The sequence below is a fragment of the Pholis gunnellus genome (assembly GCF_910591455.1).
Source record: "Pholis gunnellus genome assembly, chromosome: 14".
NCBI classification, from domain to species: domain Eukaryota; kingdom Metazoa; phylum Chordata; class Actinopteri; order Perciformes; family Pholidae; genus Pholis; species Pholis gunnellus.
The window spans coordinates 5,706,593-5,717,482 of record NC_136541.1 but is presented as its reverse complement, the minus strand read 5'-3'; the positions used below and the strand labels follow the sequence as shown (position 1 = coordinate 5,717,482).

Sequence of the window (10,890 nt, the reverse complement as noted above, 5' to 3'; positions counted from 1 at the left end):
TCGATATAATTAGTCCTCAAATACACTACTGCTGCCTAAAATATGTTACACTGCGTGACTAGAACAATCAAACACTGAGGGACAATATAGATGTTAAACTATTCATCCTGAACAACACAACAAGGATCTGATAAAGAAAACACATGCCTGGAGGAAGACATATTTTTATCCCAATTATCAGCATGAAAATCAGAGATTTGCCGAGATGTTCTGCGCATAACAGCGTCCAGGATCAAACACAGGCTTAGGGATGTGAACACAGCATTACTAAACAAAAACAAACACCCCCATCATCACAGACAGGACGCCACAGAAGCACCAACTAAAACTGGAAAAACATTCGGAGTACTTTAAGAGGACGGACAGACCCACTAGGGGGCCCCAGAGCATAACGGACCCAGAGAGGGCTCACCAAAGACATTGATTATTGTATATATACATATATCATACATATATGATAAGAATATGTTTAGAATATGTCTTAATTATAATTTGCGAAGGAAACCAAAAAAACATTCACCAGGACAAGGTTGAATGGCCTTTGCAATTAGTCCCAATTAGCAGTTTGTTTAGACTAGTTTAGAATAGTTAATGTACCAAGTAAATACATGCTAAATTAAAATGATAGGGACTTAACACAGCACTCCTCCACTAGATTAGAAAGCAACAACAATAGACATTTATAGTGCAAATTCCCACAACATGTGCACACACACTTAATCAGACACAATGAACATGGGGAGCACGTGCCTGCTTTAATTCAGCCTCGCTCATAATACTTTACATTGTATTTTAAACCGTACAGCCTCATTAATCTGTCTGGAAACAGAGCAGGTCTACATGTGGATCAGGAGTAATCTTAACACTGAATGCTACTACAAAATGCAGCTCAAACGTGTTTTTCCTGCCAGTAGTATGTCATCCAAATACGCTCCCCGTTAGCTACCACCTACATAGTGGATTACAGTGGAATCTACGACAGGTAAACAACTCCAATGACAGATTCAAGCAGCCTTAAAGAATGGTGTAAGTGCGCCACCCAGTGGACACGACTAGTATGTGCAATGAAAACACTCAATTTTTCTTATGACTACTGTGCAACGCTGCTGTACGAAAACTTTTCCTGCCTAAATAAAAACTAACATGCTTGAAAGGCCTCTTAGCTACAGATTTATTCCTTCTCGTAGTCGTTAATTTGTATGGCTATATGGCGCGCGACCGTATCCCGTTACAAAAAAAGCACACCAGGTGAGCTAAATCAGTCACCAATTAACGCACGCTACATACACAGCTGCCCATTAATCACAAAACTGGGATAATTATTCCTAAAGTACTCGACACAGCGGTTTGACGTACTTTAATATTGTCTAAGTTAGTATTTGACGCCAACTAAAGAATGACTAATGATATATCTAAAAAGAAGGGGAAGAGTACAGGTGAGAAAAAGGGCAAGAGAAAGGCCAAAAGAAGAGAAACGTACGCGATGTACATCTATAAAGTTTTGAAACAGGTGGGTGGACCAACACAAAAAAAAAAAAGGCACCGTGCTTTTTATGTTTCGGTTTTCTTACCTTAAAATCTCTGCCCTTCCAAAAAGGTTCATCCGGACACGGGGATTTCGAGCCGAGCCATGAGCATCATGAACTCCTTCGTGAATGACCTGTTTGAGAGGATCGCCACAGAGGCGTCCCGGCTGGCCCAGTACAATAAACGCTCCACCATCACCAGCAGAGAGGTGCAGACCGCAGTGAGGCTGCTGCTGCCCGGGGAGCTGGCTAAACACGCCGTGTCCGAGGGAACCAAAGCGGTCACCAAGTACACCAGCTCCAAATGAGGACTTCAACGCGACTGGAAGTTGTTGTTACAAGGGTTTCAAATGTTGTGACCTGGTTTGTTTCCAATAAACATAAGCACAAAAAAACCCGGGAGTTTTCTTTAAAAACATGTTTAGCAGTACTGCGTTTTAACCACTAGATGGAGCAATTGCACATCTTGACTCACTGTCTTTGTTAACGTACCTCATTCTGTACATTACAGCTATAAATGTTCCCATTACAAACTATTATTTGGTGAAATCAACTGTGCAATGTTACAATAACCCACATGAATCCGTATGATACAGCATCTATTCATATTAACACCTATGTATCTGCTCAGTGCTCTAAATAGATAATATCTAGCAATTGGGCTTTTTGACAGTCTGAAAATGAAAGCATTTTACATTTATTATAAAGGTAATAAAAAATATTCCCTCCAAGTATTTTTCACAATCTGACACAAACAATTTCAACTAATGGTTTTACAATAAAGTACAACTGTCAGCATAGCAGAAGACAGTGTGGGACTGTATGGAAGCCCATTTCTGCAGCAAAAAAATAATAAAAGTACAAACAGCAACCAACACGTTGCTGCATCCATCTGTAACCATGACACTAACCAGATGTTTCCAGTTGCTGTTCAATGAAGGTTGCCCCCTCAGACACATTGGTTTCATTCTTTCTACGCCAGAGCTGCTTCTTGCTTAAAATCCTTTGAAGGGTGTGTTTGCTCAGTACAATCCCATAATGTGAAGTATTCCATGTGTTGTAACGCTACGTTTAAAGTCGTCTTTAAACAATACATGTATATGCCAAATGTAGGGTAACCTATGAAGAGCTCCTTCTATGACTGTTGTGTTAATTAAAGTATCTCTTAATTTCTCTTTAAAAAAATTCAAAAAAAATAAATGACGAAAATGGGCTTCCATACTTTTGCAATGATTGAGAGGCCATTAACGTTAGCTATGAAGCTGTTGTTTAAATGTGATGGGAAAGAAGCTCTGAGACAAATAAGTGGCTAACGTTAGCTAGCTAGCGTGTGAGCAGTTACCTATGTTAACTGAATCCGTAATATAGCTTATGTTTGGGTAACGTTATGTTGTAGCTGCCCCATGTAACGTTAGCTAGCTAGCAATGGTTATGTCATAGGAAGGGCTAACGTTAACACAGGCCAAACCTCAACAACAACAAAACCTATAAGTGTTGTTTGCCGATGTTAACCAATGTTTAAAATACTGTAGACTTCTCCATGTTTCTATCCAGCTGCTACAAAACAAATATCCCGCCTGCGACAAAAACCAAAAGGCCCTTTTGCTATTAAAACTTGTTTCTGAAGCGGCGACGGTCCAAACAAAGATGGCTACCGGAAGTGAATGTTTTTCGAAAAATATCATCACTATAGAATATATGAAAAATATCAACAGTATAGGATATATATATATTTTTATAATAAGTAAAATAGCACTAATGCATTAAATGAGGATATTGTGTTTTTTAAAAGATGTGTTGTGTTCACTGCCAACAAGTAGACAATAAATCATCAAATTGCAGGTTTAGGGTGTGTGTTTATGATTTTTCTTTTGCTCAGATTAAATCATTTTTTTAGTGATGATAATTGCTCCCCAAAATATCATTCATGTGCTTGCAAAATAAAACCCACATCTTGTCCTGTCCTGCGATCAGGATAGAAGCACATGTAATGCAATATGTTTGCACATGCAGCTTTTACCACTACTTCAATGGCTTTTTGCCATTAACGGGTCACGAGAGCAGAGAGTTCAAACTGTAAGTAAATCAGTTCCAGAGGTTTGACCTCCTGAAGAACAAAAGCATTACTTTACCACTACGAGCACGTGCAATGCTGAGATACATAAACTTTCCCACGTCAAAGGACTAGACGCGAGACTAGTCGTATTTGCGGTGGTGTGCGAGTGGTCAAATTTTGTAACAACAAGGCGATACTTGTGTGAATAACAGAAGCTGCTACTTTCACTGGATTCAGTTAATTTGTTCTGTTAATGTTACAGAAGTTGTGTTTGAAAGGGCCTTGAGATGTAAGACGCATACAGAGCCAGACGTGAGTGCCATATGGTGGTGAGAACGAGCTTTAAGATTCAGGATGAATACAGAGGGCTGACGATTGTAGGAGTTCCCTCTGATGCTGCTTAAAAACTTGGCCAATTCCTTTGACCGTGATCTATGATAGAAGTCTCGAAAAAGATTATTGGGGACGTCACAGAAGAAAGAAATGACAGCGCTATTCATGTCCCTTTCTTCCTTTTCCACCATGTTAAATAATAAATGTTTTATCGTTTTCTAATAGCAATATTTAAGTGTAAAAAGTGTACATAAAAAAAAGGTATGTTTTAAATATTTCTCTGGGCATATGGATGTGTCTGTGATTGTCTCTTGATTTATTGATGTCAGCACTCATGATGAATTAGGTCCTGTGTAACAACACCACCACTCTTCATCTATTGTTTGACATGTGGGTTTCTTGTACCAAACAAAGTGTTGCTGTTGAAGAATAACCTCAAACGGTGCCGCATGAGATCTGCATTCGTCCAGTCCAGTCTTATCAACGCAATACCAATACATCCATTTCAATACGGTCCTGACACGTGTGTTATTGTATAATCGTGCTATGGGAGGAGACTTTTTGCCTTCACTTAAACCTCCACTCTCTGTTTTGCTGTTGTTGCACCTTCAGAAACTCATTGTCAATAAATTTGGCATGTATTCATTGATATTCCCATTCCATGCATCTGATATAGGTGTTTGACATTCTCCTGTGTTTGACTTGCACACGAAACACACTTTAAATTTCATTAATAAAACAGTTCATGGACTTATGTCACATATGTTGATATGTGTTTGAACATCACATTTTATAGAATGTTTTAATGTGTTGACTCACAGTTTGGGCCTAGGTGTAATATTTATTTTAGTTTTGAGAAGAATTTTAAATATAAATTATAATATGGTTATTTCAGTCAATTGAGAACAACAGTTCTCAGTGTTTCTGTAAATGATGTTTATGTTTATTTTCTTTGCCTTATTTTTGAGCATTCTCTCATATGGGAGGGTTTCTGTACGTTTCTTTTTTCTACAACTTGTTGGCTGTATTCCTTTCACTGCATTGACACAGAATATGCAAACATGTCATGTACATTTCCCATACAGCAAGTAAAACTCATTTGTCATGTTATTGTTGTTTTGGGTTTTTTTGGAGAACAGGACCTTACAAACACATGCCCATTGCTGCTGTCACAGACATACTGAAGGATGTACTCACCAATTATCTTCAGGAGGCGAAATATGAAGTAGAATGGTCTCAAAAAATGACAAAAACAATATCTGAGGTAAATACAACTTTAAAAAACACCTTCTGAATACCTTTAATATCTGTTCTATGAGTTTCAGTCTTTTGGATTTACCCTCCTCAGGTGATAAGATCCCGTGTGAAGGACCTCATGATTCCCCGATATAAGATTGTCGTCCTGGTCCACATCGGCCAGCTCACCGGGCAGAGCATGCAAGTCAGCAGCCGCTGTCTGTGGGATGCATCTAATGACACCTTTGCCTCCTACTCCTTCAAGAACAGCTCTCTGTTTGGTCTGGCAACTGTCTCTACGCTGTTTACTATGAGTGACCGAAGTAGACACTGAATAGACTCACGTTGGTTGTGCATTTCTCGATACAAAAAGATTGCCGCTGTTGAAGAGTTCTGTATCTACGTTGTATATTTTGCCACGTAAGAAGTGATAAAGCAAGATTCTTTTTTTTTTTTTAAAGCAAAATTCATGGTGTTTTATTTCATTTTTGGTAGCATGGAAAATTAAATCACATTATCCTAACAATGTTCTGAATATTTTATTTCAAAATAATAGCAGATTGATGATGACCCTCTTGGTATGTCCTCCTCTAGCAGAGCATGGAGAGGTCACTCCTTCGACAGCCTAGTTGACAGCACACTGATATTAGCGCCTGGTTCTGGTCCCGCAAATGACGCTCTATTGCTGGCTCATCTGTCGTCTTCAGTTTTGGCTCCCTGCTACCTGCGTAGAGACATCGGTTATTCATATATCAGTTGTGAAATTATACCTCGGAAGCTACAAAGACCATTTCAAGTGTCCGTGTACTCACCGGCTGGCAAAGCCTCCTCTTCTCCCATCAGTCTTCTCCACCTGGATCCTCCGCAGGTGTACACCACAGCTCGCAGGAACGCCCGGCCACACAGCCTCAGTGTGTTTGTGTTATCCTCTGTCTGAACCTGCGCTACACACAGCATGCACAGCAGCATCGCAAGCAGGAGTTGGGATCTCATGTTGTTTGTTCTCAAGGAAACATCTGTCCTGACCATGTTATACAGTGTGTGGTCCTGGCAAACCCTTTTATGTGGAGTCTCCAGTGATGTCACAGACTTTCCCCAAGACGGTAATACCCGTGTCAATAGGTGTGTATTATCTTTGATAACCATCTGGCTTTTAGCAGCGGATGTCAGTCTGGTCATTCAGGATTTGTGTGGGAATCTAGGCCACTGTGATGATCTGATTGACTCATTGAATGTTTAAGAGAAAGAATTGCTCTTTTATGTCCGAACTGCAGGGTTTTTATAGCCATGGGTTTGGCTAAGTGTTTGGCTTAATGGATCACTTGACATATCCATCCTGCAACAAACTGAGACGATGGCTCTCTACATAGCAACATAGTGAATTGTGTGCCCACTATCATGAGCATTAATCAGTGATTCCCAGAAGAGACAGTTGCATTAACCACTACACATTACATAACGTACATAATGATAACTGCATCGTCCGTGCTTTGGGAGCATTATGCTCTGGATACTGCAGGTGGGCGGGGCTCTACATCCGGGAACCGCCGCGACCCCTGACGTGACCCTGCAGGATTGCAAACATGGCGGAGGTAAGAAAGTGAAATAAATATTAGGGGGAAAATAAAATGTATACTGCAAAATAGTTTGTTCAGTCCGACGTGTACACCGTTTTAGTTTCCCAGACTGCAACTTAACTGATGACTCAGATTAACACGCTGTCAAAGTTGACAACTAGCTGGTGAACATTGTGGAGCATTTAGCTTCTAAAAAGGCAGACTTTCCATCAGGAGTTGGTAGGGACTAAAAACAGGCCTAAAGGAAGACTAAATATTGGGTTTACATTCATCCAGTGGTCAGAAACATGAACATGTGTTGATGTGTTATAGGCAACTGTTCACCATGTCATATTAAGCTGAGAAAGGAGAGTATCTAGCGACAACAAACTGGACAAAAATCACATCCACAGCATATCTTCGTACTACCGTTAGCTAGATTTGAAGTCTTTGAGGGATCTAGAAATCTCTTCAAAATAGGTAACGTGTTTCAACTTACTTTTTGTTTTTCAGAAAAAAAAAAACTTGCATTGCTCTGACTCAATTGTAATCCTCATCAATAAAGACAATGAATACATGAGGTAATATTTATTTGAAAATAAAGCAATGGTCTGTCATATATATTTTTCACCTCCGATGTCTTTCTCCAATCCAAGACAAGATCCATTATTCAGATCGCTTTAAAAAATGTACATATTTATAAACAATAATGCAACATTGTATCCTTGTTATGCATTCTAATCAGCGTTTTAAAAGACGACACTGTCAACTGAATAGTACTTGATTACAGGATAATGGCACTTGCGTTTGCACCAGTCCAATCTGCATAAAATGGAGGAAGTGATAAAGGTCTTTCTAATTAGGACGGTGTTTACATCAGGCTTTACATAAACCTATTAGGCTACCCTTGCCAACATCCTACAAAGCCAGGCTCACTGTGATAATGCACTTGGATGTGACTCCCACCGCTGACTGTTATTGTTGAGATAACCATTTTAGATGTTTCCCCGTATTCTTTGTAATGATGTAAAATCTACACATGTTATTATGAGGGTGATACGGTCTCTGATGGCACTAACTTTGTTCATGATTATCATGCCCATTTAGGTTTTGTATCTTGCACCCTTCCCCATATCCCCTCTCGTGCCCATGCCTGGTGGTAGTCATCGCTGACTCCTTTAGGCAGACTGCTATGAACACATTATGGATGGATGCATTAGTGAGTGATGCAGAGCCCGGGCTGGCTTGCCTTGTTGTCGTGTGAGAGTGCATCATTAGAAAATGTTCCACTTGGCAGGGAAGCGCGTATTAACTGCAACCGCAATGAAATGAGGTTGTGATAGATGGTTAAAGTTATACAGGACTATTAGGTTGAAATATGAACCTCTCAATTGTCATGATGAAACAAAGGGCTATTTGCGTGGTGATCAGTGCGTTGAGAGACAATTGCAATCTGCAAAGACCGATTCAATACAGTATAGGTAGTGGGCTCAGAGCTGAAAGAGTACAGAAAAAGTAATCACGCTTCCACGGAATAGTTCGGAGCTACTGTTCAATTCAAAGCTCTATAAATTCATTTAGGTTTCTCCAACAACATCTCAAGCATCGTGATGAGACCTGGGGAAGATTTGCAAACAGGGCATATTGTCAAAGCCCCGTTGTGGACTCTGATGAGCCATATATATGGAAGGAAACCAGTGATTGGCTATCAAAGGCGCTTTAATGGCATTAAGTGTATGAGTGTGTGTGTGTGTGTGTTTACTTCAATGTGTCTGTATGGACTACCAAAGTCAATACGTTATTAGGAAAAATTAGAACAAGCCAAGATGTAAATCAGAATCAGCAGACAAAGGCAGAACTGCACCAACCACTTTTCCTTCAGATAATGTCGTTAGCCAATTAAGCATGCTCATCATCTCTCATCATGTTTCCATAGTGACCACCAGAGTGAATTCAAACTTCAGACCCTCTTTAACTCCCTCGGTGTGAATAAAATGTGTAAATTGCATCTTAATTGCTCTCTTACCAGGCACAGACTTGCACATATGCCAGACAGGTTCTGGCCTCCTCTGACAGGAATAACAATAAGTAACACACAGCTCATTAATAAAAGAAACACCTGATGGATAATTGATTGCTCTGATGTCATGGTGGCACTCTCTAAACTTAGAATTCTTTGGGTGCACTCTGTTTCAGATCCAATTGCAAATCCATTAGCATTTAATATTACTGTAATTACTGTGTACATTTCATTATGTTCTCAGTATATTAAATGAGTGCTCAGTGTGGAGGGAGGGCTATAGTTTAATCTCTTTCTGTATTACTGTGTGCCACAGTACTCAAAACAGCATTAAGAGGCACATAATCAGAGGGAACTAATTGCCTATGATTGCATAAATGAAGTGCCTCACTCTCATCAGGCCTGTTGCTGATGTCCGGCCTCTCACCGCCTCGGGAGAGGAAGGTTGACCACAATGTAGAAAACCTCGGAGAGAGGGCTTCTGGTGGGTAATGTGAGGAAACCAAAGATTTAATATGTCCACGGGGGGCTGCGAGGCCAGGGGGTGTTACTACTGCTGATGTTTTTTTGTTGTCATCAGAGTTGCCTCCGCTTCACAGAGGAAGGAAGGAAAAAAAAAAAAAAGAAACATGAATGCCTACCATTTGAGAAATGAATTTATCGAAGTCGCTGTCTTTTTCCCCATTAGTAAGTGTTTAGTTCAGCGTTTTAAATAATTGCGTTACCAGGAATGATATTTAAAATACATTTGGGAGTCAATGAGGCGGGAAAGTGCCTACATGTTTTGCTGATGACACCCGGGCCATTTGGAAGACATCAAAGTAGAGAGGAGGTAGCCCAGATGCATATTATAAACTCATTATGTATATCATTTAAAAGGATGTACTCCAGCCGCAAAAACAATATTCCTAGTCTCTCTCTGGTAATGTGTGTTTTCAAAGTTGAAACTCTTACTCGCCTTCAGTTTAATGTGGCATCTATTACCAAACTGTAACATAAAATAAATGACCTTGATTTCCATACCAGAACAGTCGTTAAGGTATAGATGAGATGCAGCGATGCTTCGGCGTTTTCAAATGGGAAAGAAGGTAACACCTCTGCACAAATATCCCGTATTTCTTCACCTGTGGTGCCGACCTTGTTTTCCACAGAGCTTACATGCATTTTGATGGACTCCTGCACAGAGGTGGATAAACAGACATTAAAATATGAGCGATATTTATACATTGTGTGTTCAACACAGCAAATCTTTAATAGAAAAGTTAATCAGTCTCGGAAAATCTGTCATTGGTGTCTCGAGAGTTAAAGGAGGGGACCAGTTTTGCCACTGGATATCATTTCTACCAGCGTTTGAAAATGATGGTCCATCAGTCAAAAGAGATGTTTGTCAGATGCCAAGCGAGTAGGCTTAAGAGGCTTAATTATGCGCCGTCCCTCCGCCATCACAACGCTACACGTGGGGCAGAGTGACACAGCGGTTGCCAGTCATTCAGCCTAATGTTCTAATGCAGGGAGCCATGTGGATACATAAAATCCATTAAGGCTCTTGAAATAAATAAATAAAATAAAGGCAGAAAAATACATTTTGCTAACACATACTCACAGGGGTTTACAATAAGGGCATTGCCATTTGCAAGAAACATTTTAGGACAACATTTGACCTTAAAAGTTGCCCAGATGTCCAAAAGCCAGATATTACTTTTTGAGTAAAGTTTAAAGCCTGGCTGGGAGTGGGAAATATTCATAATACAATGTCTTGACCCTTTAAACTATTGTTGCTCTGAACATTCAGAGTACAATAGGTAGAAACAATAAGCAGTATGGGATGAACTTTAAAATGCCATGCTACCATATTTTTTTAAGGAAGCAAGTCTCACATTTGTTTGCTTATTTTAATAAGATACTATGTAATACCATCAATATATGTTCTATCGCCCCCTAAAAAACAGCGTAGTTACAAAACATGAGTTTATTCAACTCACTTCATACTTGCAGCCTGACAGAGACACTTCATGGCTGTAACTTTGCTGGAGGCAAATAGGAGAGGCTCAAGTGGCTGCATGTGAGACATAAAAATAGCATTACTTGTCACACTCCAGGGAGGGTCTCATACCGAATAACAAAACAACTCTGTGAACCAAACCTGCGAACAGCCGGCAGGCA

General features: G+C 39.9%; 1 protein-coding gene across 1 annotated transcript; it reads left to right on the top strand.

Moving 5' to 3' along the window:
• Positions 1–1,396: 1,396 nt before the first annotated feature.
• h2bk1 (H2B.K variant histone 1) lies at positions 1,397–1,834 on the top strand (the record flags this gene model as incomplete). The annotated part of the gene is made up of 2 exons (XM_079173332.1): positions 1,397–1,510; positions 1,598–1,834. The coding sequence occupies 2 exons, from the start codon at positions 1,397–1,399 to the stop codon at positions 1,832–1,834; spliced, it is 351 nt and encodes a 116-aa protein (XP_079029458.1).
• Between the last annotated feature and the right edge of the window lie 9,056 nt (positions 1,835–10,890).